The sequence below is a fragment of the Bubalus bubalis genome, chromosome 7 (genome assembly GCF_019923935.1).
Source record: "Bubalus bubalis isolate 160015118507 breed Murrah chromosome 7, NDDB_SH_1, whole genome shotgun sequence".
NCBI classification, from domain to species: Eukaryota; Metazoa; Chordata; class Mammalia; order Artiodactyla; family Bovidae; genus Bubalus; species Bubalus bubalis.
Genome location: NC_059163.1, coordinates 97,209,920 through 97,236,370, shown reverse-complemented (window position 1 = coordinate 97,236,370; position 26,451 = coordinate 97,209,920). Strand labels below are relative to the sequence as shown.

Here is a 26,451-nt window from a genome sequence, read left to right as displayed (position 1 = left end):
CATACTTCTAAAAATAAAACTTTTTGTAAAACACTATTAACTATTTCAAGAAATAATCTGGGGAATGCTACATTAACTATTCAGCCAAAAAATAAGAATGCTTAAGAGTTAGCTGCTATCCTCAAATTTCTGAAATACAGTCATAATAAGCAACATTAAAAACTCATTTTGTGTATTAAGGAATCCTAATAAGCCAGCATCAAAAACTGAAAATCACTAAAAGGCAGACTTCCTTCTCATTAAGTAGCTTTGTGGTAGGTGATTTTTATTTGTGGGGTAAAAGTGACATAAAAGCCACCAGAGTTGTTTGAAAGAGATGGAGAGATATTCCATCTCCATCTGGAACATCAATGTGGAAACCTGACAACCTATTAAAGATGCCACACAACGGATCCCTATTAAAGTAGAAGAGCAGATATATAGAGACCTTTCTCAAGACTATGAATTTTAGACTATTATTAGGTAGGAAACAACCTACCATGATACATGAAAACTTAACTAAAGGTTTCTTAAAAAGGTTTTTTATCTAAAAAATAAGAAACACAGGAAAATGAAAGCAGAATTTTCCCATAAGAAACCTGAAGTTCAAAAGCTCTGTTAACTTTAGGTATACCACTTTTGCTAAATGGCAACGAGTGAGTGAGATGTACAAGTGGCTTGGGATTGAAAAATATACTAAGAAAGCTATTAAATGCTGCTATTGTTATTTGCAAATAATGTCCCCCTCCATCTGAATGTTAACTTCTTCCCACAAAATCTTTAATCAATACTGCTAAAAGCAAAAAGGATGTAACTTCTTGTTCCTTTCCCCATCTTTATCAAAAAGCTGGCATTATAAAAATACTTAGGTAAGTCAGCTCAAAAATGAAACACCTTTAACTATTAGAAAAATCAAAGCCGCTAGTATTTTACCTTTAGAAATAGTTAAAGCAGGAGACCACTGTGATCTTAGAATATCGAGACAAATGCTGCCATTACTGTTAATATTTGGATGATAAATTCTTGTTGTAAATGCAACCTAAAATAAAAAAACAACTTTATTTTTTCCAAATAAAAACAAGCATTGTAAACTTTGACAAAAAACTGTAGCTACACTTAAAATAGTTAAAAATTTTAAAAATCTAATAGCTAAAAGTTATACACATAAAAGCACCTATATTCTGACCAAGATCCTTCAGGGGCTTCTTTTTAATTAAAATAGAAAATATAACCATGTGGCAAAAATTTTATTATCAGTGATATGGTGGGTTGTTTCGAAGGTTAACTTTGGCCCTACCATAGCATGAGTATCAAGGGAGCAACTTTAAGGGAATTCAGGATTCACTAACAAATTAGAAACTTTCCGATGTAGACCAAAGCATACAGACTAGCTCATTTAAGGCATCAAGGTACAAAAGCATGTATTAGAACCTCCATTTCCAACTGTACATAAAACACACATTTGAATATCACAAAAGTATTTTCATTTAAAGCAACTGTCATATCGTACCTTTAACAGAATTGTGAAGATAGTTTGTGTGTGCAAACTCAAAGCCCAAAATATATTGTAGTCTTAAATCCCAACACAAATATGGTATACTTTTTAGCAACATGTGAAAACGCACAATGAAGGTGAGTATTTGGAAGGCTAGTATTTAAGACACTAGAGTTACTGATCCAAATCTGTATAAGCACAATAAAGTGGGAAAAATGCTTCCACATGGTGTATTTGAGCCTTGCAACATAAAGGATAAGGCAATTCTTAACTTCAGTTACAAAGTTCAAATCCAGGTTTAGCTCTTCTTTTAACTAAGGCTAACAGCATTCAACATCAGTGATTTAATTCAGTATATGCATTCAAGCCCCAATTATTCTTATTCATTATACACTCACACTAGTTTAGCCTTAACTTATGCAGAACCCAATGTTCTATTCCTCTGGAATAAAATACAAATCTTTACTCACAGACTTCGGAGTGGGGGGGAATACTTGCCTTAGGTGGTTTGAAGGGGTAGTCTGTAGGAAAATGAATTGTCAAAAAGAATACACCGCCTTGATATGGGCTGTCATTCTGTGAAAAGAAAAATATGCTTAACTCTGCTATTTAAAATGATGCTAAATAATTCATGTTAACATTTATTTTCTAAGCATTTCTCTAATATGAAGCAAAATTACCTATTTACACGACAATAGTCTAAATTATTCCATGATAAAGTTCTTATTAGTGAAAAATCACAATATTTACTATAGAATAAGGAATTGTAATTTAGATCCTGTTTTACATGAAGTCTAAGAATTTTAGAAAAACTATTCAGAAAAACAAGGTTCTAGATCCTAGTTCTCATAAAGTAGTTAACAATGAAGTCTACATAATAATGTATCAAATTATAATCTGAAAATACAGTTTTCATATATTTGTTGAGTATTTCTTCTAATGACAGTCATATACACAAACAACCTTGTACCTTAACAGGCTATTCTGGTCACTGCCAAACCAGAAAAACTCCCCTCAGTAGGGGAAGTAGAATAGAAACAAAGGAAGTTTCTAAGAAGTTTCGTTCCCAATTGGCCCCTCAAAATTCTCATTTAATAAAACCATGATAGTCTTTTCTTCAACATCACACCACTAAATTCTTTATAGTAAGTCAATACATAAAATTACTAGATTTGCAAAACTTGGGATGTTTGCTTTGCACACTTGAAACAGAAGATATAAAATTTCAAGCTACAGCAGTACTTTTTCTCCTTAAATGTTTTGCTCATTGTAATTTGACTATGAAAAACTCTTCAGTAAATAAACATCATATAACATTAGTATGAAGTAACATTTGGGAAACTTACTAGTATTCCACATTTAATTTAACCAATACCAAGAAAAAGATATCACTGTTGCCATTTCATGAGTAAATAAAATAGGACTTAAAGTAACTTAGTGAACTATACAATTTGTTCAAGATAAAACCAGGATTCAAGCCCAGGTCTTCTGAAAACCAACGTATCAAAGAATAAAAAGTGATGTGGTCAAGGATTTTAAGGGCAGAGTTTTTTTAAAAAATGGAATTGCATAACTGCCTCTGGATATGCAGAGTCAACCTGGAAATGTGTCTGAAAATCTGCAGTAATTGAATTATTATCAATACCCATTCCTCTCCATTTAAGTGAGGATGTATACAGTGCTATTATGAACCTTTTATTGTATTATGCCCACTCCTTATGCGAGGCAAATAACCTTGGCAGGGCTGACACTGTAGTACAGCTCATTTAATCCCACCCCTCTGTAAAATTATTAAACATTAGTTGAATTACTAACTCCATTCTACTTACTAGGTAAGTGAAAGGGACACAGAATAATTTCTCATCTTGGTAAGTCTACAGTCTGGTAGAGACATATAGTGAAATTTTATAAGCTATTATGAAGAAATGAACAAGGGTATCTACCTGGGGTTTAAAGGAGAATGGTCAGTTTACTGACCATCAAGTTAAAAGATACATACTACTTAATGGGAGAGCTACTATTTGAATGTCTTTCCTACTTCCAAGTCCCTCTGCTTCATAATGCCTACAAAACTCTAATTCAAGAACATTAAGACTGCAAAATAGCATCTGAGAAGTACAGAAAAATCAAAGACACAAGAATGTGATCCAAATTTATTAGATTAACATATCATTGTTAAATAATGACTATTCATTGGAAATAGATGCTTCAAATAGCATACCCTTTTATAAAATAGGCTCATATGGAAGATACATTTTTACCGAGTACAGTTAACAATTTAAGGGTAAACTGTTTTAATGAAAACATGTTTTCATTAAGCTTAATTTCAAAAATTCTGTTTAAGCTTTCATTCCAAGTTTCATACAATCAAGCACTATACCTGACTGCTTCTTAAAGGTAGTCTAACAATAGATTTAGTCAAAATCAAATTTCATCTTTGTTCAAAAAAAAAAAAAACTTATAGAATGAAAATATTTCAATGTTACAAATTAACACCAAAACTCCAGCAAAGAGTAAAAACTGGTAAAAACAATACACGATCTAAAGACAACCAAAACATGTCACCTAAAAACTAAGGCTCTACATTTGAATTTACCATAAATCAAACAATATACCAAGAAAAACAAAAAGGAATACTTTGATAAACAAACTGAGCCAATCTTAGAGATGAATACATAACGGATCTCTTCTTAAGAAACCTTCTACCCTGGTTTTGCTACAATTAGTCCAAACTGCTCCTCCCTCAGTGTCTGTCTGTACTCTTCCCCTAAGGCAACTATGATATACTGATATTCTGCTTCTATCTCCGGTCCCACACTTATTTTGGTAATTCTAGGATCTATCTTTAGTATAGTTATTCCTTCTAGGACATATATTCAAATGCCTATTGAGTATGTTCTACTCAGATGTCACAAAAACTGAAACCACAATAGCCAAGCCACAAACTAGGATCTCATCATTGATTTCTTCCCCATCTTCTCATAGTAGATACCAAATCTCAAAAATCCGTAATAGTCTTCTGAACTGGAGTCCTCTCCTTTGTATCCACTGCTTTAGCTCAAAATCTTACTAACTTCTGTCTACATTATGGCAATGGTTTACTACTGGTATTCCTGCCTTCACTCTGGTTTTCCCCTCCAATTTATGCCTCACCCTAATGCTGAAGTGGTCTTTTCAAGATAAAAGTTAACTCCCGCTTGAAATCAAGCACAGCTTGCCAAGACTGAAGTTCAAATTCCCGTGCTTTAATGATCTGGTTTCCAACAATCTAGTCTCATCTTTCACCTCCTCTCCAGAATACATTTCTTACTTCACAGTAAATAATGCTTCACATTTCCTTTTTCTCATATTTCTTTCCCCTACACTTGGAATATTCTTCCTTACCCACAGGATCCTACCTATACTGTAAGGTCCATCTGATGCTTAAATGTTTTTCAAAAGGTAAATAATACAGTCCTCCCTTGAGTCCAAACTGCTGGCTGCCCTTTTAAAATATCTTGCTCTGTATAGTTACTATTATTCAACAAAAATTTAACATTTAATTTTCCTCTTACGCTATACAGCTCCTTAAAGAGTAAGGTACTAAAGATGAGTTTTCATGTATTATTAGCCTTTGCAGGGAAAACGTAATAGTCAACATAAACTGAAAAATTCACCCCTGTGTAACAATAAAACATTTCATATGGACCAAATATTTTACTTCAGATAGTTTTTGTAGCTGATTCTGCTCAGGCTGCCAACAATTACATTATTCACATACACATTATGTGAATGGCTATTTATCTTAGATTAGGTAGAATGAAGTTATTGTGGTTCTCAAAATAACTTCAAAATTCCTTCTAACAGCTCCATTCCCAATTTTAAAAAGCAAGCACAGAAATATCAGAAATAGGTAAGGAAATTAAGCTTCTTCTCACTGCATCAATGTTACAGAAATTTCCCGTAGTACAAAATAACCAACAAAATTTAAACACCACGTAACTAGCAATGGTCTGCCAATTCTTTCAAAGCTTTATCAGTATGTGTGATCCAAAGTTCTTGTCTTCAGAAAGAATAAGGTAGCACACAGGTTTTAAGAATCATGTGTTTTTGCTCAATCATCAAGAGCACTTCCTTACTATACTCCACCAAAATCCAACAGTAACTCTACTAACAAAATAAAATTATCTAATCAAACTGTGATGTTTTGTCACAAAGATGCAGTCAAAAGTCAAAGTAACATGGTTTGTTTCATTGATATACTTAATAGTAAGGGTAACTGTTAACCATGTACAAGCTGACATTGAAACTTAGGTGCTTACTTATGAAGCACGATTAAGATCTGCATTTTGGGTGAGTTTTTATAACTTTTGACTCATTCCTGATATTGTCAAACAATGAGAATTAACTTCCGTGAAAACCAGTAAATTTCAGAGGCTAATGTTACTAAAGCAGAACTCTTGTTATTATGGTATAAATATAATTTTTGCTCTTGTTAATCAGGGGTAGAGTTCTGAAAATAAAATATTTGTTTTTGAAAGAAGAAAATTGCTATCCTTTATATTAACAGGTTGCTGGAAAAAAAATTAGCAAAAAATAACCATAATCTGAAGTATATATATGAAATATATGAAAAATGTTTCCTGGAAATAAAAGCAAATCAAACACCCCAAAATTTTTTCAGATAAGCAATCTCCTATTCTATGGAAGACTACTAATGAGCTCCTCAATTATGCTTCACTTTGATTTACTAAAGGTGAACTTTTGGAAGGGAATAAATAAAAAAGCAGTTTCAAAAATCAAGCAGAAAAACATAACACTGGTTTAAAAGAACTGGTTTATTACACACACCATCCAATCACAAGTCTTGACTACCAACTCTTTCATGCTTTATTAGTACTGACAACTCATTTTCATGAGAGTATCTTAAAGCACCTCTGAATCAAAGGTGAGTTTTATTTGGTTCAGATATGGCAAGGCATTGTACTGAACTCTGTGCTTTGAAAACTGGTGATCTATAATGGGAAAATTCTACAAGTTGCAAATTTAAGTGCCGAAGTGGACTTGGTAGACTGTGGCAGATACACACATCTCATCTGAAAAAAAGGAAGCCACTTGCTATTCCATCCTAAGCCTAGTCAGGAGGCTTTTATGTGAAGACTGTCAACTTTTAAAACATTGTGTGGGTCAGGAATTCTCTGGTGGTTCAGTGGTAAGACACAGTACTTCCACTGCAGTGAGGCACGGGTTCAATCCCTAGCTGGGGAAATCATAAAATCCCCCAAGTCATGCGGTGCAGATAAAAAATAAAAACACTGCCAAACTGGGTCAGCCATGAGTCACATAAATATGTATATTTAAAGGGGGTGGGAAACACAGAGCAGTGGCAGATCACAGTTTTGTTACCAATTAGACAAAAGCAAGCACTTAAAACAGTAAAAATATACCTGGAGGTAACTGGAAACAATCCTGACTCTGTAGTTTTCATTAGGATAATCCAGACATACTTTAAACTATTAAAAATATCCCCCTCCATCTTATTTATAATCAGAACTGTTAAATAAACATGTGCTAATCCAACCCACCCTCTGGCTAACTTTTCAAGGGTATTTCCTCTTTTATAATTATGAACTACTTAATATCTTACCTAGTACATTATTGCCATTTATAGTGAAATTAAAATACCAAAAGGGGTAAGAAAGCAGAAAATTCAGTAACAAACACACAACTCAGAACAGAAATCCTCACGTGCCTTCCAAGTTAAAAAAAATGTTAAGTATTGTGCAAGATACAGTCTTACCCCAAGATGTTTTACTGCGCTCTAATTCTGTGAAATTCTTAGATGGTATCCATAATTCTGAATATTCAATTATCCAGCAATACAGTTTCTTATCTACCCAGGATAGAAAGGAATTTTGCTGTATTCAAAATATCACTTTCTACCTAAAAATATTCAAATTTTATATGAAACTAAAGTTCTAGTAAAACTCAAAATATCAAAATAATACAATTAAGCTAGATTTTAGGCAGTTACACATTGAGAGTCTCTGAGAACACCATGATATGGTCAGAAAACTAATTGGCTCTGTAAATCAGGAAGTTCTGTGACAATACTTTACATTGCTATGAGGGAAAATTAGAACAGATATTTGACAGGTCACAGAAATGCTAAACATAGAACCCAGGGAATACTGTACTTAACAAATGACTAGTTTCTTTCAAAAGCAATACAATTATGGCATATCCCAAATAGAATTACAATGTAATGAAATAAAGCTATAAAGAGTTAGTTAAAAATTACAAACTAGATTAATGCTGCGTTGTTAATTAAATCTTTGCTTTTCATTATCAGTACTTACAGGTCCCATAATTGTGGCTTGCCAATGAAACACTAGAAAAAGAAAATACTCTTGTTATTGTCTAAAAATATACAAGCTTTTTTGAAACTAATGGTAAAAATCAAACTTGAAAATTACTTACTATCATCCCCAACTGGACCTGCAGAACATTGTGCTGGAGGGTCACGGGCCAAATCACTAAGTTCCTACACCAAGACAGAAAATGCTGGGTCATAAGACCGTAACAGAAAGAGTCATCTGCTTTGTTATTTTCACACCATTCTTTAAGGGACATATAATCACAATTTACATCAACAATACATTCCGTAAGAAATGAAAACATAACCAACCCTAGTCCAGTTCCTGGGACACACTAGGCATAGTTATTTTATAGACGCATACCAGAACAATCATCTTGGCTAAGGGTCATGGAAGCATACACACACACTGATATGAATTTTCATCACAGGCATACCTTGTTTTGTTGTATGCTTCATGGATACTGTGTGGGGGTTGGGAGGGTGTTTTGTTTTTAAACAAACTGAAGGTTTGTGGCTATCAGGGCCTTCTTTCTATAAGCACTTGCTCATTTTCTGTCTTTGTACCATATTTTGATAATTTCTTGCACTATTTCAAACCCTCTGTCAGTTAAAGAAAAAAGATTACAACTTGCTCAAGGTTCAGATGATTAGTGTTTTTTAGTAATACAGTATTTTTAAATGAACGTATGTACATTTTTAAAGACATAATGCTACTATATACCTAACAGACTATAGTAAACATAACTTTTATGTGCAATGGGAAACCAAAAATAAAAAATACGTGTGACTTGCTTTATTGTGATATTCGCTTTATTTTAGTCATCTGGAACCAAACCCTCATTATCTTCAAGGTGTGCCTGTACATGAACAAAAGCTGTCCTACAAAATGAAAATGTTGTAATCTGATACTTCTCTAGGTTAAGAACTTAGGGCAGTTTTCAACATTCATATTATTGCTGAACTTTCAGACCATCTCACAGGCCCTATCTTAATCACCGTCTACTTTCTTATATACTGTTTTTTCTGAAGCACACTACCCAATGACCACATTTTCTCCTTAAAAATCTCTCATGGGGCTAGGTAAGTATCCTTTTTGGTTTGATCTCCTTAACCCTATACTCAACACCTTGTCTTTCACTCAACATTGAGTGTAACTCTGGAACAATCCATCTTTCTAGGTAGAAAAGTGGTTTGCACATAGCAAAATACAGAGCTTCCACAATTCCATTTGACCTTAATTCCCAAAGTGTATCTAGCCCTTCCATGACTTGTGTATAACCCATAGGGATAATCTTATAAGAAAACAAAGCTGTTTTTACAAGTTTTAAAAAAATTTATGATACAGCCTTATCTCTATATACCAGTATGTAAATTTCTACAGCATAGGGATTTATAGACCCTCTAAGATCCCCTGGAGGAGGAAATGGCAACTCACTCCAGTATTCCTGCCTGAAAAATTCCATGGACAGAGAAGCCTGGCAAGCTACAGTCCATGGAGTCACAAAGAGTGGGACACGACTTAGTGACTGAGCACACATGGACAATAATGGACTTTACTACGTGGTCAAAATAATGCACTTCAGAAAACAGTCAACTGTTTAGAAATGTGAGTTTAGATTCATTCCAGTTTAAAAAAAAAAGTGTCAATAAAGAATTGTCCTTAAGAGTAATCATTTTGCACTATACATGTAGAATTATTGTGCTGTACATGTATTAAGTTATACAAAAAAGTGCCTTGATAGACACTTTGCCAACTTGCTTCTGAAACTTAAACTACAACTACTTTTAAGTTTATCAAGACAGCCAGGGAATGCCAGGAGTCAACTTTAAGAAGATGGACGAGAAGTTCAGATCAGACCTTTACAGTTGCCTATGTAAATTTACTTCATATGTTCAACATATTTGAGAAAATTAATTCTAAACACTTTGATTCTGAAGGGTAGGAACAACAGAAGCCCTTATCCCAGAGTTAAGCAAATAGCTAAAGCTAGACAAAACAAAAAACCCCACAAGTGAAACTAAGCACGGAAAGAGGAGCCTAGTGGGCTATACAGTCAACTGGTTGAAGAGTCAGACATAACCAAGTACACGCGCACACACACCCCTTTAGCTTAGAACTGAACCATAGTTTTTTTTTTGAGAAAAATAAATAATGCTGGCAACTGGAACTAATCAACTATCCAGATGACTCTGTCATAGGCCAGATTAACTCCCATAAAGCACTGTAGTTAGGAATCCAGTATAGTCTAACTGATATGAAGAGAATTTTTTTCCATGTCTCAAACTTCTTTAACAAGTTCTTTTAACTGGTTCAATGAAAAAAAAGATAAATCAGAAACCTAGGCAGTCTGATTTCCTCTTAAAGACCATAAGGGTCCAAAAAAGTCTATTTTAAGGTTAAAAATGTACCTATTCTGAACCACCCTCACCGCTTTCCTATACGACAATAAATTAATACAAAAATGCTACTAAAACCAAATACAAACTTGTGCATACAACTCAAATGCTCAAACACAGCAACATGAAATAAGAACGATGAATATGTTCCTCCCTCAACATGATCATAGTGGAGTCTCACTTTTAATCCAATTTAGACCCACTATGTCCTAGCATTATTTCCTCACTCTAAAATAGAAATGCCTATTTTACAGAAGTTTTGAAGGGATGAATTAGGTAAAAGTACTCTAGCACACTATCTGGTATTTAATGTATTAGGTACTTAGTAAGCAGACTACCCATCTGGAAGGCAAGATTTCTTGGATAGGTGGCTCATTTATTAAACAAAATAAATCTGCTTTATAAATAGGCTACATTATTATAGCCTTAGCTCATTTCAATCTTTTGCCTGTGTGATTATGCTTAGTTGTCTATAACATAATCATCTAGCAACTGTCTGGCTCATGCTACAATATACATTAGTAATAACAGGTCAGCAATTCAGGGACTATTTGTGGATGCGGTTTTAAAGAAACCATTTTACCAGACTGCGTGCGTGTGTGCTAAGTCACTTCAGTCGTGTCTGATTCTTTGTGACCCCATGAACTGTAGCCTGCCAGGCTCCACTGTCCACGGGGATTCTCCAGGAAAGAATACTGGAGTGAGCCGCCATTTCCTCCTCCAGGGGATCTTCTCAACCCAGAGGATCGAACCCACAGTTTCTTATGCCTCTTACACTGGCAGGCAGATTCTTTACTACTAGTGCCACCTGGAAGCCCAGGTTGAATCACACAAAATTGTTAATACTTGACCTTTTCTGAACTACAGAAACTGCAATTTCATGCAGTTCTATCTAAAAATGTCTAGTAAGCATTTGCATTCAAATATTACTAACATTAGTTTCTTACACAGATCTACCCCAAATCATGTACTTTTATGTACTTAAACACATTACTGAAGTGATGCTGAAACCACTTCATAATAAAATTCAGGAATCTACAGTTGACCTGGAATATATCTATATCCTGTTAAAAGTTGCACATTTTATGAAAAAAGCCTAAGAAGATATTTTGAAACAGTTTTCCTGCACAGGGACATCTTTGAATCACCAAGCCTTTATGTGTTAGTATTCACTCCTTTAGAGTTAATGAACAATTTCAGGAAAAGTTAGCACTGAATTTCAGCTCTTCACTCCCATAATTTCAGGATCTTTCTCCCCTCAGATAATTTGTAAATGCCTTATGTTCCAAGTTCTCCATAACTAAGACATCTCTTAATACTCAAAGATCTATTATTTGGCCAATTAACTTATGTACCAAAATCCACTTTAACATCCGAACTTTAAGGATCAAAATACCTTTTACATAAAGACAAGGACTTACTTCAAAGATACCAAATAATTCTCATGACACTAAAACATAAAAGTATCTGAGCAGTGAAAAAACATGAGAAAAGCTTAGAAAGTCATCTCAGGTGCTCTTCTATGCAGCATTTTAAAGGTGTGCTCAAACCACCTTCCCTTTCTGGAAATGTTTTTCTCTTACTCTAAACGTATATTGTAGTGTTGGGTGATTGTTGGTTACCATTAACCAACTATTCAGAAAGGATAATCATAGAATTTCATACCTTCAGCTTCCGTGGTTAGCTCAGAGCTGGAAATAACGCAAGCTAGAACCTGATTGTATCAGTCTGTCCCTCTATCCCTACCGGAGAGTTTTCAAATTGAAGCTAAAAACTGGAAAGGTCATTTCCTTCCTTCTCTAATCAGGAGCTGCAGGGATGTGACCCAGAGCTATTGGCAGGCACAAGCCCTGAAATTACATGATGAATCCAAAGAAAAAGAGGCCACATTGGGCAGCAGAGATTAAAAAAGACGCACTTGGCATACAGATATGCAATTTCAGTTCCTAAGGCTGTAGCCTGCTCTAATTCCTACAGTTACTGTTTTGATTGTTAACTATTCCCGTTTTCTCCTAACAAATCCAATAAGTAGGGGGACAAAAAAAGAGAGATAACCATCTTAAGCAGAGTGCTACCTGGGTTCTATTACTATTATACACATTTATCCCATGAAAATACAATGTACTGCTTTAATCTGGCTGTAACATGTGTAAGAAACATAAATGAAGCAAAGCTGAAAAATCAAACTAGAGAACCAGGAAGAAATCATGTGTCTTACCTGGTAAAGAGCTAAACTTTCAGTGACAGAAGCTTAAGTAAAATCTATTTTTAAATAAAAAGCGTAATATTAGCACATTTCACCAAAGCATTTATTCATTTATATGGAGATTGCCTTTTTGGTGTCAAGCATATTACATCTGAAAATAACAAGATAGACCATGAATGCCTTCCCCAATAGACTAATAGAAAGCAGACATAATATAAAAAAATAAAAAATTACGTTTCAAATAACCTGAATACTTAAAAGGCATTCAACTGCTTTGTGAATTTTCAAACGGTTATCACTAACCTTGCCTGAGTTTAAACCAGTGATACTTGAGCTCGGTCTTGATAGAGGGATAAGCAAGCATTCAAGATAGAGAAATTAAAATCCAGGGGAGTGAAAGAAAACAGGATGTTAAAAAACTCGCTTGTAGTTTGGTATACCAGACACACAATGGGGTACAGGTTAAGAAAGTAGCAGATATGGCTAGAAAGGTTAATCAGGGCTGGATCTTTCGAGTCTTGAACACTATGGCAAAGACTATTATTCCACAGGCAATGCGAAGCCATTGATCGTTTTCTGAGCAGGACAAATGGTTGAATTTTTTGATATACTAGCAATACTATCGGAGAAGACAATGGCACCCCACACCAGTACTCTTGCCTGGAAAATCCCATGGACCTAGGACTAGCCTTGTGGGCTGAGTCCATGGGGTCACTAAGAGTCAGACACAACTGAGCGACTTCACTTTCACTTTCTACTCCCCTGCACTGGAGAAGGAAATGGCAACCCACTCCAGTGTTCTTGCCTGGAGAATCCCAGGGATGGGGGAGCCTGGTGGGCTGCCGTCTATGGGGTCGCACAGAGTCCGACACGACTTAAGTGACTTAGCAGCAGCAGCCATAGTATACTAGAAATGACTGACTTTCTAGATCCTTTTACCATACCCCTTTCAGATTTTAAGTGTTGCAGATCTTTCATGTACTCCCCACATACCCTTCCCTTTCCCTGACAAGTTAACAAGACTATCCTAAATTTTTTTGACCATCCTAAATTTGGTTTCTGTAGTTTCTTCACATTTTCATACACTCCTAGCCATGTAAATGGCATTATTTGTGACAAAGACTAGGAATTCTAATAATCTGATGAACTGCTGACCCTCTATCCCTAATATAGATGCCCACACAATAACTTTTACTTAACTTACGGGATATCAAAGACCATCCTCACCCACATATTGTAGGAACTCCTGCTACAAAGGATAGATGAATAGATAACAACATTAGGAACATAAACTTAAGTCACCAAGGATGAAAATTCTTAACACACTGATCACTTTACCTTTACAATCTTAATGGAAATAGGTCTTCTATCCATTTTACATTAGTGCCCCCTTAAGAGGGGAAAGCAAAGACTGAATCAAACCAAATGTAAGACATGCTGAGCTTCAGGACTGGTTGGAGAGCAAAGTAGTGTTATCTACTAGACAACCTAAAAAACAGGTCCAGAGATACATTTAAGGCTACCTTCTCAAGTGTCCTTGCACCAAAGATGTATTTAAAGTTAATAACTTTGACATGGTATTTTGCAAACTGGAGACAAAAATTTCAATCCCACCAACCCAACTCTTCATTTTACTCAAGGAATAAATGCCACAAATTAAACAAGACACAGAAAATTGGTATTTTCTTGTTTCTCCTTATTCACCGTTGGTTTGTATCTCACTATACTCAGATTGAGCCTAGGTTACCCATTTTTCAAGTTATGTGGACTTTAAAGTCAAGTAAGAAAACAATTATTTGTGGCACTGCAAGAACCATATTTATTAGATTTGAGATCAGTTTCCAATGTAGCATCTATTCAAAGAATTTTCAAAAGCTATTTTGTCTTTGGTGTTCATCTTATGACTTTAGAACCTAAAGGTTTCAAAGGCTTTAGAGACAAAAACAATTTATAAAATTATACGAAAAACTTCAATTGTCAGCTTTTTGCTTCTTAGTAGTTTAAGAGGAACAGTGGCAAGAATCAGAAAGAACAGCTCATATATAGAACCAACAAAGTCTTCGTACTTTGACCATACCTCCCGACCATAGAGAAAAGCATTACTTAGGTGAGTTCTTTACCAACTATCAAGACCACTGAAATAGAAAATAGGGGGCAGGGAGTTTGGCACGCACTAGCTAAAGGCTCCACTCACCCTGAGAGGGCACTAAGATGGATCAACAACATATTAACTACGTATGCTTACGTGTGTGTACTCAGCTGCTTCTGACTCTTCGCGACCCCATAGACCACAGCCTGTCAGGCTCCTGTCTGTGGAATTTTCCAGGGAAGAAAACTGGAGTGGGTTGCCATCTCCTACTCCAGGGGATGTTCCCGACCCAGGAATCGAACTGGCATCTCATGCATCTCCTGCATCGGCAGGCAGATTCTTTACCACTATGCCACCTGGGAAGCCCCTAATATAACTAGGGCACAATGCTGAAACATGTATTGTCCAATAAAAAAAAAAAAAGACACTTTTTCGCCATGATGTGCACTTGTGGGGAAATCTCCTTTGAGGATCATTTCCCTTTGAATTGCTTCTCCTGAGACCTGAACACCTGGCAGTGTGAGAATCCAGGCCTTCTCCCACTGGGAAAATATGCTTCTCCTTTCCCTTAAAAGCCTAAATAAACCCATAGAAAAATAAGTCAATGAATTTTCTCTAAAAGCCAACCAACAAGGTATAGCTTAAGCCAGTGAGTGTTTTCATCCGGAGGTACATGATTAAGCAGTAATGAGTCTGACCATTGTTTATGTGGGACTCAAAAGCCTACAGTTTATTTTGAGGAAGATCTTTGCTTCCATCATCATGGGACACAGTATTTTTGACAATTGACTATTAGAGGTAAAACATGAGAAGGATGAGAGATACTGGCTAAGAGCAGAAGTCTAAACATAATGCTAAGTATTTGCTTTTGTTTCTCTAGCTTATAAATTGAAAAAATAAGATTATGAATAACAAAATTATAGACCAGACATATGGGTGGATGAGTTACTAGTAAAGATTCAAAACCTCCAGTACCTATTATTTATGCACTCCACTAAACATTCTTTTAATGACCACCACTACTTACTCATTAGAGCAACATAACCAAAGCCAACATTTACAAAAACAAAGTTCCCATTTAATCAATTCTGCTGTTGAGGTGTAACTTCCTAAATAACCTTTTCTAGTTTGTCTAGTTCCATCATTCTCTCAAGGACTTGCAAAACTTAACTCAGATGACTACTGTGGTAAGGTCAAGTACAATAATTATGATATTAAGTATAATAATTACCACCACATTCCACAATCATGTTATTCCAATCTCTGCCATCCATTTTGCATCAAAGTCATAATGACTAAAGTAGCACAGACACATTTTGTATCATCAATTTGGGGAAAACTTAAAGTTCATTCCCTTAGTATAAGCTATTTCTTGTATTTAAGAGCCAATTTCTTTCAACACTTTCACTTGAAGATTTGTATGACCATGGGAATCCACACGATAAAGACAGATCTTGCCTCTTAAACCTATACTGACCAACATAAAATATTACCCTAGGAGATGGATAAGATGAGGGCATGATGTAGGAAGCAAAGAGAATAAGTGCCTTAAGAAATTTTGAGATAAGAATCACCCTCAAAGAGGCTTTACAATCTAGCAAATATAAAGGTATATCCTCAGACCAATGATAAAGGTCAACATGCAATATTAATTGCCCAACTAGTAAGACAATAATTGCTCTAATTCTTATAAACATGAAGTCTGCTATGAAGTAAACAAAAAATTTTTAACTTCAATGTTGTGAAATTTAAATACCGTACGTAGAAACAAACAGGAAGAAAAACAAATATTTCAGAAATGCATGGCTACTGGAAGTGATTTCAAAAGAAGGGAGTTTGGCAAAAAGATTTTCAGGTCTGAACAATTTCATATATGGAAGGAATAGCCCTTTTAAAAGTCAGTTTAGTTTGGGATTTGTAACTTCTGAGAAATTCTGAAAAGTTTCTTTTACTTTAAGGATTAAGAGATAAGTGCTGCATACCATGTCTCATTACATCACTGACAAGAAATTAACTTCCTGTTTAGTTATAATTATGACAAGTATGCTTATTCATTCAAAGTACAAAGAATGGCTTGAGTGAATAATACTATAATTTTCTTTCTTTCAATCACCATTAAAGTAACTCACTTAAGATTACTCAAAGCTATTCTTTTGTAAGCATTATCTCTAAATGGGGGTAAAGACACAGAACCAAATCTAGTTTCTAAGCTTTGAACTACGAAAGCAAATAAGGCATTTCAAAGACAGGGAAGACAAAATTAACAGCAGCCCACTAGTTGAAAACATCCAGTTATATATTAGCCATGAAATTATAACAAGACTAGAATTAATGTGAAGTATTGCATGAACAAGTAACCAAGGAGTGGTAAAACACAAGGAGATCTAAAAGTTAAAAACAACAAATTTAAACAAAGCTGGTTCGAGGTCTCTAAATGATGTATCATGTTCACAGTATAGTTGGAGATAAAAATCAGATGTTTGAGCAAGTATAAAATACTTCTTTGAACTTTTACCCTCCCCACATAACAGGGCCAAGGGTACCATTTTGAGACTAAACCTCATCTAACATAGACTGGCAAATAATAAACTCACTAAACGCATCCATTCTTAGTTACACTATATAACTGGATAGCAAAACTAGATCAAGAGCACAAAATTTCCAGTGAAATAAAATTAATTTTTTCAATACTAGCTTGTCTCTGGAAGGGGGGGCTAAAGTAGTTATAAATGAAAAAACATACTCTTAACAATAACAAAATATAGTGGAGAAAGATATTTAGACAAATCTAGTTTTAATAATGGATAAATCTGACATTTAAACAATTCCCTTTATCTTAAATGTTTATTGATTTATAGTAACTTTGAAAAGTTATACAGGGTGACAAATATCAATTTATGTATTTATATGCTTGCTTCCTTCACTCAAAACAGAGAGTCCCACAGGTAATAACAGGTTTCCCTGTATTTTGTCCCCTGGGACTACACTACTGTGCCAAACATTAAGACCTCAGTAAGATTAAATAATTATTCCTTATGTCTTAGGGCTTCCCAGGTGGTGCAGTGGTAAAGAATCTGCCTGCCAATGAAGGAGACACCAGAGCCATCGGTTTGATCCTTGGGTCAGGAAGATCCTCTGGAAAAGGAAATGGCAATCCACTCCAGTATTCTTGCCTGGAAAATCCAGACAGAGCCACCTGGTGGGCTATCGTCCATGGGGTCACAAAGACTCAGACATGACCGAAAACACACACATCCCCCTGCTTGTGTCTGAGGTTCTTAACCAGAGGAGGCTTCAGAATCACCTAGGGGACATTTCAAAATTATGCCTGATTCCAGAGAAATGATTTATGATTCAGTAAATCTGCTAAGACCTCATGTACTTATACTCTCTAAAAACTGTTTTTAACATTCTAATACATAAATGTAACCCATGTCAAAATCCACATACATAGTATGTAATAGAATGCAAAACCTAATTTAGGATTTAATTAACACAATCTCAGTTCTAGGAACTTGGTGTCTGTCGTCTTTAATAAAGAGATTATAGTGAAATGCTTTGGAAAATCCTCAAAAATTGAGGTATCAAAGGACACCTGAACTCACGAGTTAACATACAACATGATAGAGATAAGCCAGTGATGCTTTTCCCCAGAGCTAAAGCAAGAGTATTCAACTTCCCTTTTGTTTAACTATCAGAATTAACACTGCAGAGGATCATGATGAAACCAAAGCAAGTATCAGTTAACCTTATTCAAATAAATAAAATAAAAACAGGTAATTTTATGATCAGCATTTCTCAACAAATGCCCTGCAAACTTAGCTGGTTATAGACAAGCCTTGACAGATGGCATATACAGCCTGTACGTTCACTGGAAACCAGTTTATGATTCCCCTAGTGATTAGTCAGCAAATCAGCACACAGTAGTTCCCTTAGTCCTTGAAGATACTAACCAAAAAAGAAATTCACTTCTACTTCCAAAACTTGTATTAGTTCAGATCTAAACTCAAGAATTAGCTATAACCTAAGGATAAAGTTAAATCCTAATTATCTAAACGTTCAGTAAGAGAGGTTATTTCAGGAAGCAAAATTAAATTTAGGAATTCAAATTGTTCAAAGTAGCAGTTCACAATGAGTTTAGGAATCTGAATTCTTGAAGCAGACTAGTTTGAATCTCAGTCCCTTTCTAGCCATCTGAGCATAAGACAAGTAACTTACTCCATGCCCATTTCCTGATGTGTAAAATGGAATGGTAAGAGCATCCATCTCATATGGTTGTTGTGAGGATAAAATGAGTAGATACTCATAAAGGGCTTAGAAACAGTGTTCAATACACAGTAGATGCTAAAACCTAGCTATTAGCAGAAAGATACATGCAAAAGAAACCTTTTTGAATACCAACCCCCTAAAAAGATAACATGAAAATGTAGTGGTTAAGAGCACACACTTTGGAGTCCAACAGCCTAGGTTCTAATCTTAACTTTGCCATGCTATGACCCTAGGTGGATTTTCAAAATCTCTCTGTGCCTCAGGTTTACTAACCTCAAAAATGGAGGTAACAATTATATCTACTTCCTTGGACTGTCTTAAAATTAAATGAGTTAATACAAGTGCTTCAAACAGTTCTGACACATTGCAAACACTCAAAGCATGAGCTTTTCAGGTTTGGTTCATATTATATTTTATGTAAAGTTCTCTTTACACTTCCTCAAAATACATGGACAGTGGTTATTTTGTTTAATGAGAGTAGTAAAATTGCCTATGGCCCCCAAAACAGCACCAACCAATGTGGGAGTTCCCATTTTTTGATTCTTGTTGTTTAACAGCCTTGTAAGATCACAGTGTGTCCAAACAAAGAAGACAAAGAGGAAAACTAACAGTTGATTGATAAGGTTGCCTGGTCCAAGAAATAAACAAAATTGTAACATAAGCTTCAGGAAAGAAATTCAAAAACTTAAAATCAAATGAACTACTATTGATTAAAAATATACCCAAAATAAGCATTTCAATAAAATATCAACAAAGGACACAGATCTATCATTTAGATCTATCTATTTAGAATCTGGGCAGCTGCAGGAAAGAAAAAATTTAAAAATAAAAAAAGTGCCTAAAATAAAGAGTATCTCCCATCAGAGCTGTCCATTTGCTAAAACTGTTTGAGTTTTTGATTTTTTAAGTTTGACCATGTGATTCTGACACTAAATAGCTGAAAACCAAAAACAACACAACTTTTCTACAGACTGAATCAATAATGTCCCACGTAAACATTTTTCCAGTTTTGGAAAGTATTATGTCCAGTTTCTGTATTATACAGACCTTCTAAGTACTTATAAAAGGAGACAGTCTGGTATTGATGAAGAGTACTAGACTAGAAAAGTTCTTTAATAAAAGCTCTTGCAAATTAAAAACAGTAATATTAAAGTTGCAGTAATAGTATGAGTACCAGGTGCTGGGGGTCTGTTCAAAGCCACACATGAACTGATTTAATTCTAAAAAAAAAAAAAATCTTGGGGACTCTATTCATTTTGCTCACTGATGCATCCTTAGTATGATCTAGAATAGTGCCTGGTACATACTAAACACTCAATTATTCACAGCTCATACATAACACAGAGGCACACAAATAAAAACTTTCCCAGTCTTAAAATTCTAACTGGAGCATTTTTTTGCTCCAAAGTTCACACCCTTAACCATTATATTGCCTCTCTAGAGCTTTTAAATGATTAAAGTGGTGTCACAGCAGCTGGGTATCACCTGTAAAAGAAAAAAAACCAATGAGACCTTCCTTTAAAGTATTCTGTTCCACATGCATAAAAATCTATGGATCTGAAATCATTCCACATCTTAGTGGCCTGGATGAATTCCCATAGAAAAAAGGTGTTGACTTGCAATGAATGCTATGTTCTTTGTATTAACTATACTGCAAAACATAACCATGCTTCGCCCATGTGTTGCTGGCCTTCAAAGTGGTCACAGAAAGAAGTCCGATAATCCTTTTTACTTTAAAAAGCCTTAACTCCTAAACTCCTTTCCCATTGTCTCAAAAATAAAAAATTTATATTTCACATACACCCACAATGACAATGATGGCCTGAAATAAAATTCACCATTTCAACATCAATACATTGAACATCTAAACTTTTATCTTTCATAAAACAGCAGTTTGCCAAATATATTCCAAAGTCACACATTAAAGGTAAAATTAAGCAGAATCAGGTCTATTTTTAGTAAAGCCAAGTCCTAGCCATTCCTTCCATGTAAACTCAAAAGAAGTAACCTATCAAAACCAAAGTTTGCAACCCACAACCTTCTCTGTCTCCTAGTTTTATTAAGGCTGAATTTACTCCACAGCATTTTTTTTCAAATAAGCTGGAAATACTCCACCCTCCTTGATAGTGCAAGAACCAAACATCTCTCTTACACACACGTTACAAAAAAGGGAAATACAGTCTGAGAGTTTGAATATAGCTAAGTCTTAAGTAGGAGGTCTTAGAGCAGTGTACAGTCTGATATAAAAGATAACATTAAACAAAATTATTATTTCATATTACAAGAAGAGATGCCGGAAAGAGCCTGAACCAGTTAAAGCAGCCGCCATCTTAAAATGCGGGATAGAAGTTAGAGCAAGAAAATGAGACTAAACTACCGGAGGCAGAGGTTCCGTTCACCCCCAGAACCTCAAAAAACCCTATTTTTTTCAACTTGGAGCCACAGTTGAGCATCAAACCTCCTTGTATATGGCGAAGCAATTTCCCCAGAGAATGTTATTAAATGGACAGAGGCAAAAATAGGTACTAGCCTTCTCGTGCTGCCATCTCACTCTTAACCCTCCCCCTCTTCCCATGCCAAAGAAAAACGGAGCTTCCAGAAGGGTTTTACATCAGTTCCCGGTGTGCCTCTGATAAATAGCTTCGGGTGAAAAGCCCAACTACAAAACATAGGAAGTGGCAACACTGTTGTCAGCCCATCTTCTCCCACCCAACTTATGCTTGTGTAACCTGCCCAGAATCGACGATCACTTTCTGATTAAGACTCACTCACTACTCTTCAGCTGCCAAGACTTCTAAGCTGACCCCTTTATCAAGTTTGGGACCTGCAGATTTCTTAGATTTTCTCTCCTCTGAGTTTCCCACGTTTCTTCCTCCAGAAGGCACCGAGCCTTCACATAACAACCAAGTTTTCAAGCAATGAGAACAGGAACGCCATGACATCTGCGGGAGCGTCTCTGGCCAAGTCTGACTCCCAGAGGGGACTAACACTTCTTACAGAAGAACCGAGGCGCCTGAAATCACTCTCCATCCCTAATTTGCACCGATTCCATTGAAATACACTCAAGACAACACTCCTCACTCGCCAGAAGTGTTCCGTTCTTTCCAAACCGCGTTCTTCATAAAGTATATCCGCATTCCCCATCCCCCAATGGAAGTGACCCAAGAAGGGATATTTCCATATTATACTGCCCCCCCCCCACAAGGCTTTCCTCCAGGCTGAGCCTCCCTTTCATCGCACGACCCCATTCCCCTCAGCCCCAGGGTTACCTTATTAATCCGTTTCAGCGCCATAGTCTGTGCTTTTCGTCTGGTTCCTCACTATCTCGGTGTGTGCTCGAAGGTCCGGCCAAAACTCTTGATTATCCCGGCGGCTGGGAAGGATTGTCTCTTCGTCTCACACCGGCTCTGCCAGACACAGGCGCCTTTTGCAAAAACGGAGCAAATCAGCACTCGCACAGGCCCCGCAGAGACCCGGACGTATCCAAGTCCCTCAAAAACGGTCGCGATCCGGGGTGGGTGGGGTGGCAGAGCCACCGCCAGCCTCTATGTCGTGCTCCGGCCCGAAGAGGGGGCCAGGGTGACGGGAAGAGCGGAGGGGTGGCTACAAGTTTGACTTCCCGGCCTCTAGAAAGGAAGAGACCCGGGTGGGAAAGGAAGAGGCGGAGGAGAAAGGGGTGGGTGCGGGGCAGGGTCCGGGGCGCAGCAGAGGAGGAGCCGGGGCCTAGTCGGCGCTATGCCGGCGTCAGTAGGGCAAAGAAAGGCAAGGGGGGAGGGGGAAACAGGAGACTCCGGACAGACGCCCGGCTCCTTTCGGTTTCTGCTCAAAGGTGCGGCCGGGGAGGGGAAGGAAACAGGCTTTAACTGTGCTGCTGTCCCCGCAGCTAGAGCTATTCTGTGTCGCCCCTGACGCCACCGTACACTCCGCCTTCCAGCGCGCTCCCGCGCGCGCCCGCCCAGCCACCGCCAGCCCCCACGCGCCCGAGCTGCCCCTGAGGCTCCGGCTTAGGCGCGAGGACGCGCCCATTCCCCCCTCCCTCTTAAGCAGAAGAGGCCCCGGCTTCTCTAGCCTTCCCACCCCTACCCCACCCAACAAGCTGGTCCCTGAAGCCACCGAAGGCCTGCATTTCCCCTTACCCGGCCGGCCAGTGGGCCAGCCTCCCTTCCCTTCCCCTAGCCGTCCACACCCACGCGTACAGAGGGGCCGGGGCCTCCCTCACGCTGCGGCCTCGGCCTCCTCCCCGCGCGGCAGCTGGTGCCTCCCCGGCCCTACGGGGCTCACGCGCACGACACAGCCACAAGATGTCCGCTCTGACGGAACTACTGCCAGCTGCCACGCTCCGCCCCTCCCCCCTCCTCCTGCCTCTTCACCGCCGCGTATCAGTCCGCCAACGCCGCCGTCGCGAGCACAGGACGAATCTAAGGCTGAAGGCGGACAGTTTGCTCCCCACGTCAAGGGCCGAGCGTATCTGTGCCAACCCCTTTCTCCTTTTCGGAACAGCACCTTCTTATTAAACAGATCGGAGGTTGGACTTGGAGGGCGGGGGCCGGAGGCGGGTCATGGGCTGGGGGGGAAGGGTAGACGACCGGCGGAAACCCTCAGACTCAGAGAAGCATCGAGAACCGGAAGGAGACCATGGCAGGAAGGTAATGGAAGCGGCAGCTGCGCGGTCGCGCCCCACGCCCCTCCCGAAAGTGTCCCCCGATTTCCTCACTTGGTATTGAGGAGGCGGATCTCGCGAGAACCTCGAGGCTGGTTAACAGGAGCTGTAGCGCTGCAATGACTTAAGGGCAGTTTTGTGCACTCTTCCTGGTAGGGGCCCGCCCCCAAATCCAGAAAGTCTCGCGAGATGTCGATGGGCCACAGGCTCGAGCTGGGGCGGGCCGTCGACCGGGAAGCACCGCCCCTGAATGCTTATGCTGGTGGGAGGGAGAGGAAATGGAATTCCCCGGACTGGTAAGAGCGCGAGCCGACACATCCCTCTCTCACGCACCCAATCAGGAATGTGCGGTGGGAGGAACTATGCGTTAATTACTGGATACCTTTAGTCTAGATTGAGTCTGCCTTTGAAGTTTCTGGTGGAGCAGGTGAGCGACATTGGCTCGCCTGTTGGCCAGGACTGATTAACCTCTGGGAGGAGTCGCCCCTCAAAATGGGAACAGTTATTTTAAATAGAACCTGGCAGGTCACCGATCAGCGCTCCCACGTGCGGAAAGTTAGTGCTGTTCTGACCCAGGGCCTAAAGGATCAACGCTGAGAAGAGAGTGCCGATTGACCAATCCCCGGAATTAGAGCAGCCTAGAAATTAAGCTCAACTGTGAATTATTAGGATGGGGAATAGGGATTGGGGCAGGCTGTTTACTTGCCTTTATAATCAATGGTCACCATCGCCAAGGTTTAGGTATGGGAGTGGGCCTAATACCTTTTTCTTCCTGTTGCTCTGTTTCAGTCCCTAGAGCCAGAAAGTTACAAAACTCATTCAAGAAATCAGAGTTTGGAGTCCGAGAAACTGAATACTTACTGAAAGTATCTGAAATATCCAGGGGGAGAAATGTAAGGTTTTATTCTGCCGGCGAAAACAAAGGACAGGTGGTTTTGCTTTCCTGTGTATCATACCTCAGGCAAAGGGTAGCAAGGCGCTAATTTTTAAAAGAAATTGAAAGATAAACACTGACCTGCTTAAAGTTTTCTAACGCTCCTTAATGGTCTCACTTAGTGTGAAGGTCTTTAAGAATTAAATGGATATAAAAATTTGTTTTCAAAAAATTCTTAAGTTTTAAAAAAGGAAAGCAGTAAGCTAGAGTATTACCTAATAAACACTTCTTAGGTATGTGATAAATGTATATTATTCAAGTGATCATAATAGCATAACTAGAGCAATTAGTGAAACTGCTTTTCAAACTAGTATCTTCAGTCACTAGAGACTTGTTCAAAAATGCTGATTTTGATTTAGTAGGCCAGGGTGGAGCCTGAGATTCTATAATTCTAACACTGTCCTAGGTGATACAGATTACTCAGAGGACCACCCTGTGAGTTCCAGAGCACCAAAGTGCTTACCTCACGGCCTGCTGACACCTCTGCCCCCTCCCTCTTCCCTGAATAAAGCTTTCTTTTGTTCTCTCTTGTAACCAGTCTAATGTGGTAGATACAAAGGATTTGGCAATTGGAGTGAGAGAAGAAATCCAGGTTTGAGTTCTTGTTCCTTTGCTTCCTATTTGTGTGATATTGGTGAGGTTACTTGTCTTAGTTCCTTCAACACTAAAGTAGGTGTAATAGTAGCTGGCCTTTCTCACAGGGTTATTATGTGCTTCAGATGTCATAATGCATGTGAAAGGGCACTATAGACTACAGTGCTGTATAAATGTTATTAATTGCTCAAACATTAACTGGCCATAGGGTGAAACAAATCTATAACAGTAAGTATATTTATGGAACATTTATAATGTACCAGGTACAGTGCTTATTAACCTCCTTGTACAAATAAAGAGACTGATGCACAGAGAGATTAAGTTACTGTCCCAAGGTCACAGAGCTGATAAATAGAAGTAGAATTTGAACCCATGCAGTTAATGCGAGAGTAAATTATTGAATAGAGTATTTATTATCTCTTAATTTAGAAAGTGGAAGAGTAGAATGTTTTATATTTCTACTTTCTGTGTATCTGAAGCTACTTTTATTTAACTTATTTCTCCCTCTTGTTTTGCTCTTTGAAGCCAAGGTACAAGGCAGGAAATATTCCTACCTACTCAGTGGGGATGCATGATATCCAAGAGGTCCATGAAGAAAAGTCCCAGAGAAGCTAATTTGTACTACCCTAATCTAAACAAACTTTGGTATGAAAATATAATGGACCATGTTAGTGTTCTAAATTAACAGAGCACAGAAGACTGGGATGAATTTGAAGTCAGCTTTCTTAACTTTTTTGAGCCACAAACTACTTTAGCGGTCTGGTGAAACCATGGACTCTTCTTACATTTATGCTTTTAAATGTATAAAACAGAATTCATAGCATTACAAAATAAAACAACTTGAAACAGAATCTCAGAATATTAAAGTAAAACAAACTTTTATTTATTTGTGTGTGCCGGGTCTTATTTGTGGCATGCAGAATTTTTACTTGCATCACACAAACTCCTAATTACAGTATGTAGGATCCAGCTACCTGATCAGGGATCAAACTGGGGCCCCTGTACTGGGAGCAGAGCCTTAGCCACTGGACCTTCAGGGAAGTCCCAAGAAAAACTTTTGATATGGCAATATATGTCCTTTATTATTAATACAGTAAGATCTGCTGGCGGCTCTAATAAAGATCAAATTTTTGAAATAATAATAAACATAAAATTTCCCGAGTTTGCAACAGTTGTAATGTGATACAAAGGATCTGTGATTCCTGTTGGAGATACATATGTAGGTACAGCTGTTTGCTGCTTTCATTCATAATTGAAGGAAATGCTAATTTTCACTTGGGAGATTTAATGAATATAAAGATGTAATTTTTTAAATTCAATTTCACACACTCCCTGAATTGTATTCATTGACTTAATGTTAAAAAATCCTTGGGTGGAATCAAACAGGCATATTCCTGTTGGTAATCTTTTAAGAGATTGTGAAATTTTAACATAGAAATATAATTGATACTCATAATAGTGATTTATTAA

The 26,451-nt window shown here is 37.6% G+C and overlaps 2 protein-coding genes across 7 annotated transcripts in view; one reads left to right on the top strand and one right to left on the bottom strand.

Moving 5' to 3' along the window:
* Positions 1 to 23,662, bottom strand: part of UBE2D3 (ubiquitin conjugating enzyme E2 D3) — a 28,604-nt gene extending 4,942 nt beyond the window's left edge. For 4 of the 6 annotated variants that reach the window (XM_025290370.2, XM_006047317.3, XM_006047321.3 and 1 more), the window contains exons 1-6: positions 22,990 to 23,128; positions 22,063 to 22,217; positions 7,934 to 7,997; positions 7,813 to 7,844; positions 1,973 to 2,050; positions 913 to 1,018 (exon numbers count right to left, since the gene is read on the bottom strand). In XM_025290370.2, the coding sequence (XP_025146155.1) occupies positions 913 to 1,018; positions 1,973 to 2,050; positions 7,813 to 7,844; positions 7,934 to 7,997; positions 22,063 to 22,086 (304 nt within the window). In that variant the 5' untranslated portion in view covers positions 22,087 to 22,217; positions 22,990 to 23,128. Of the gene's footprint in view, positions 1 to 912; positions 1,019 to 1,972; positions 2,051 to 7,812; positions 7,845 to 7,933; positions 7,998 to 22,062; positions 22,218 to 22,989; positions 23,129 to 23,296; positions 23,434 to 23,507 lie in introns of those variants that run through there. The other 2 variants (XM_006047318.3, XM_006047319.3) reach the window with 2 other exon arrangements.
* Positions 22,529 to 25,867, top strand: LOC112586128 (formin-like protein 6). The gene is made up of 5 exons (XM_044945519.1): positions 22,529 to 22,540; positions 22,623 to 23,439; positions 24,243 to 24,346; positions 24,926 to 24,979; positions 25,507 to 25,867. Exons 1-5 carry the CDS (start codon positions 22,529 to 22,531, stop codon positions 25,594 to 25,596), a joined length of 1,077 nt encoding a protein of 358 aa, XP_044801454.1. The 3' UTR covers positions 25,597 to 25,867.
* Positions 25,868 to 26,451: the final 584 nt, after the last annotated feature.

Bases quoted from the DNA above. Each gene is read 5' to 3' on its own strand.
- LOC112586128 (XM_044945519.1), top strand. The intron at 23,440-24,242 runs GTAATGGAAGCG...GCTCTGTTTCAG, and splicing joins AAGGAGACCATGGCAGGAAG to TCCCTAGAGCCAGAAAGTTA. The intron at 24,347-24,925 runs GTAAGGTTTTAT...TCTTGTAACCAG, and splicing joins AAATATCCAGGGGGAGAAAT to TCTAATGTGGTAGATACAAA.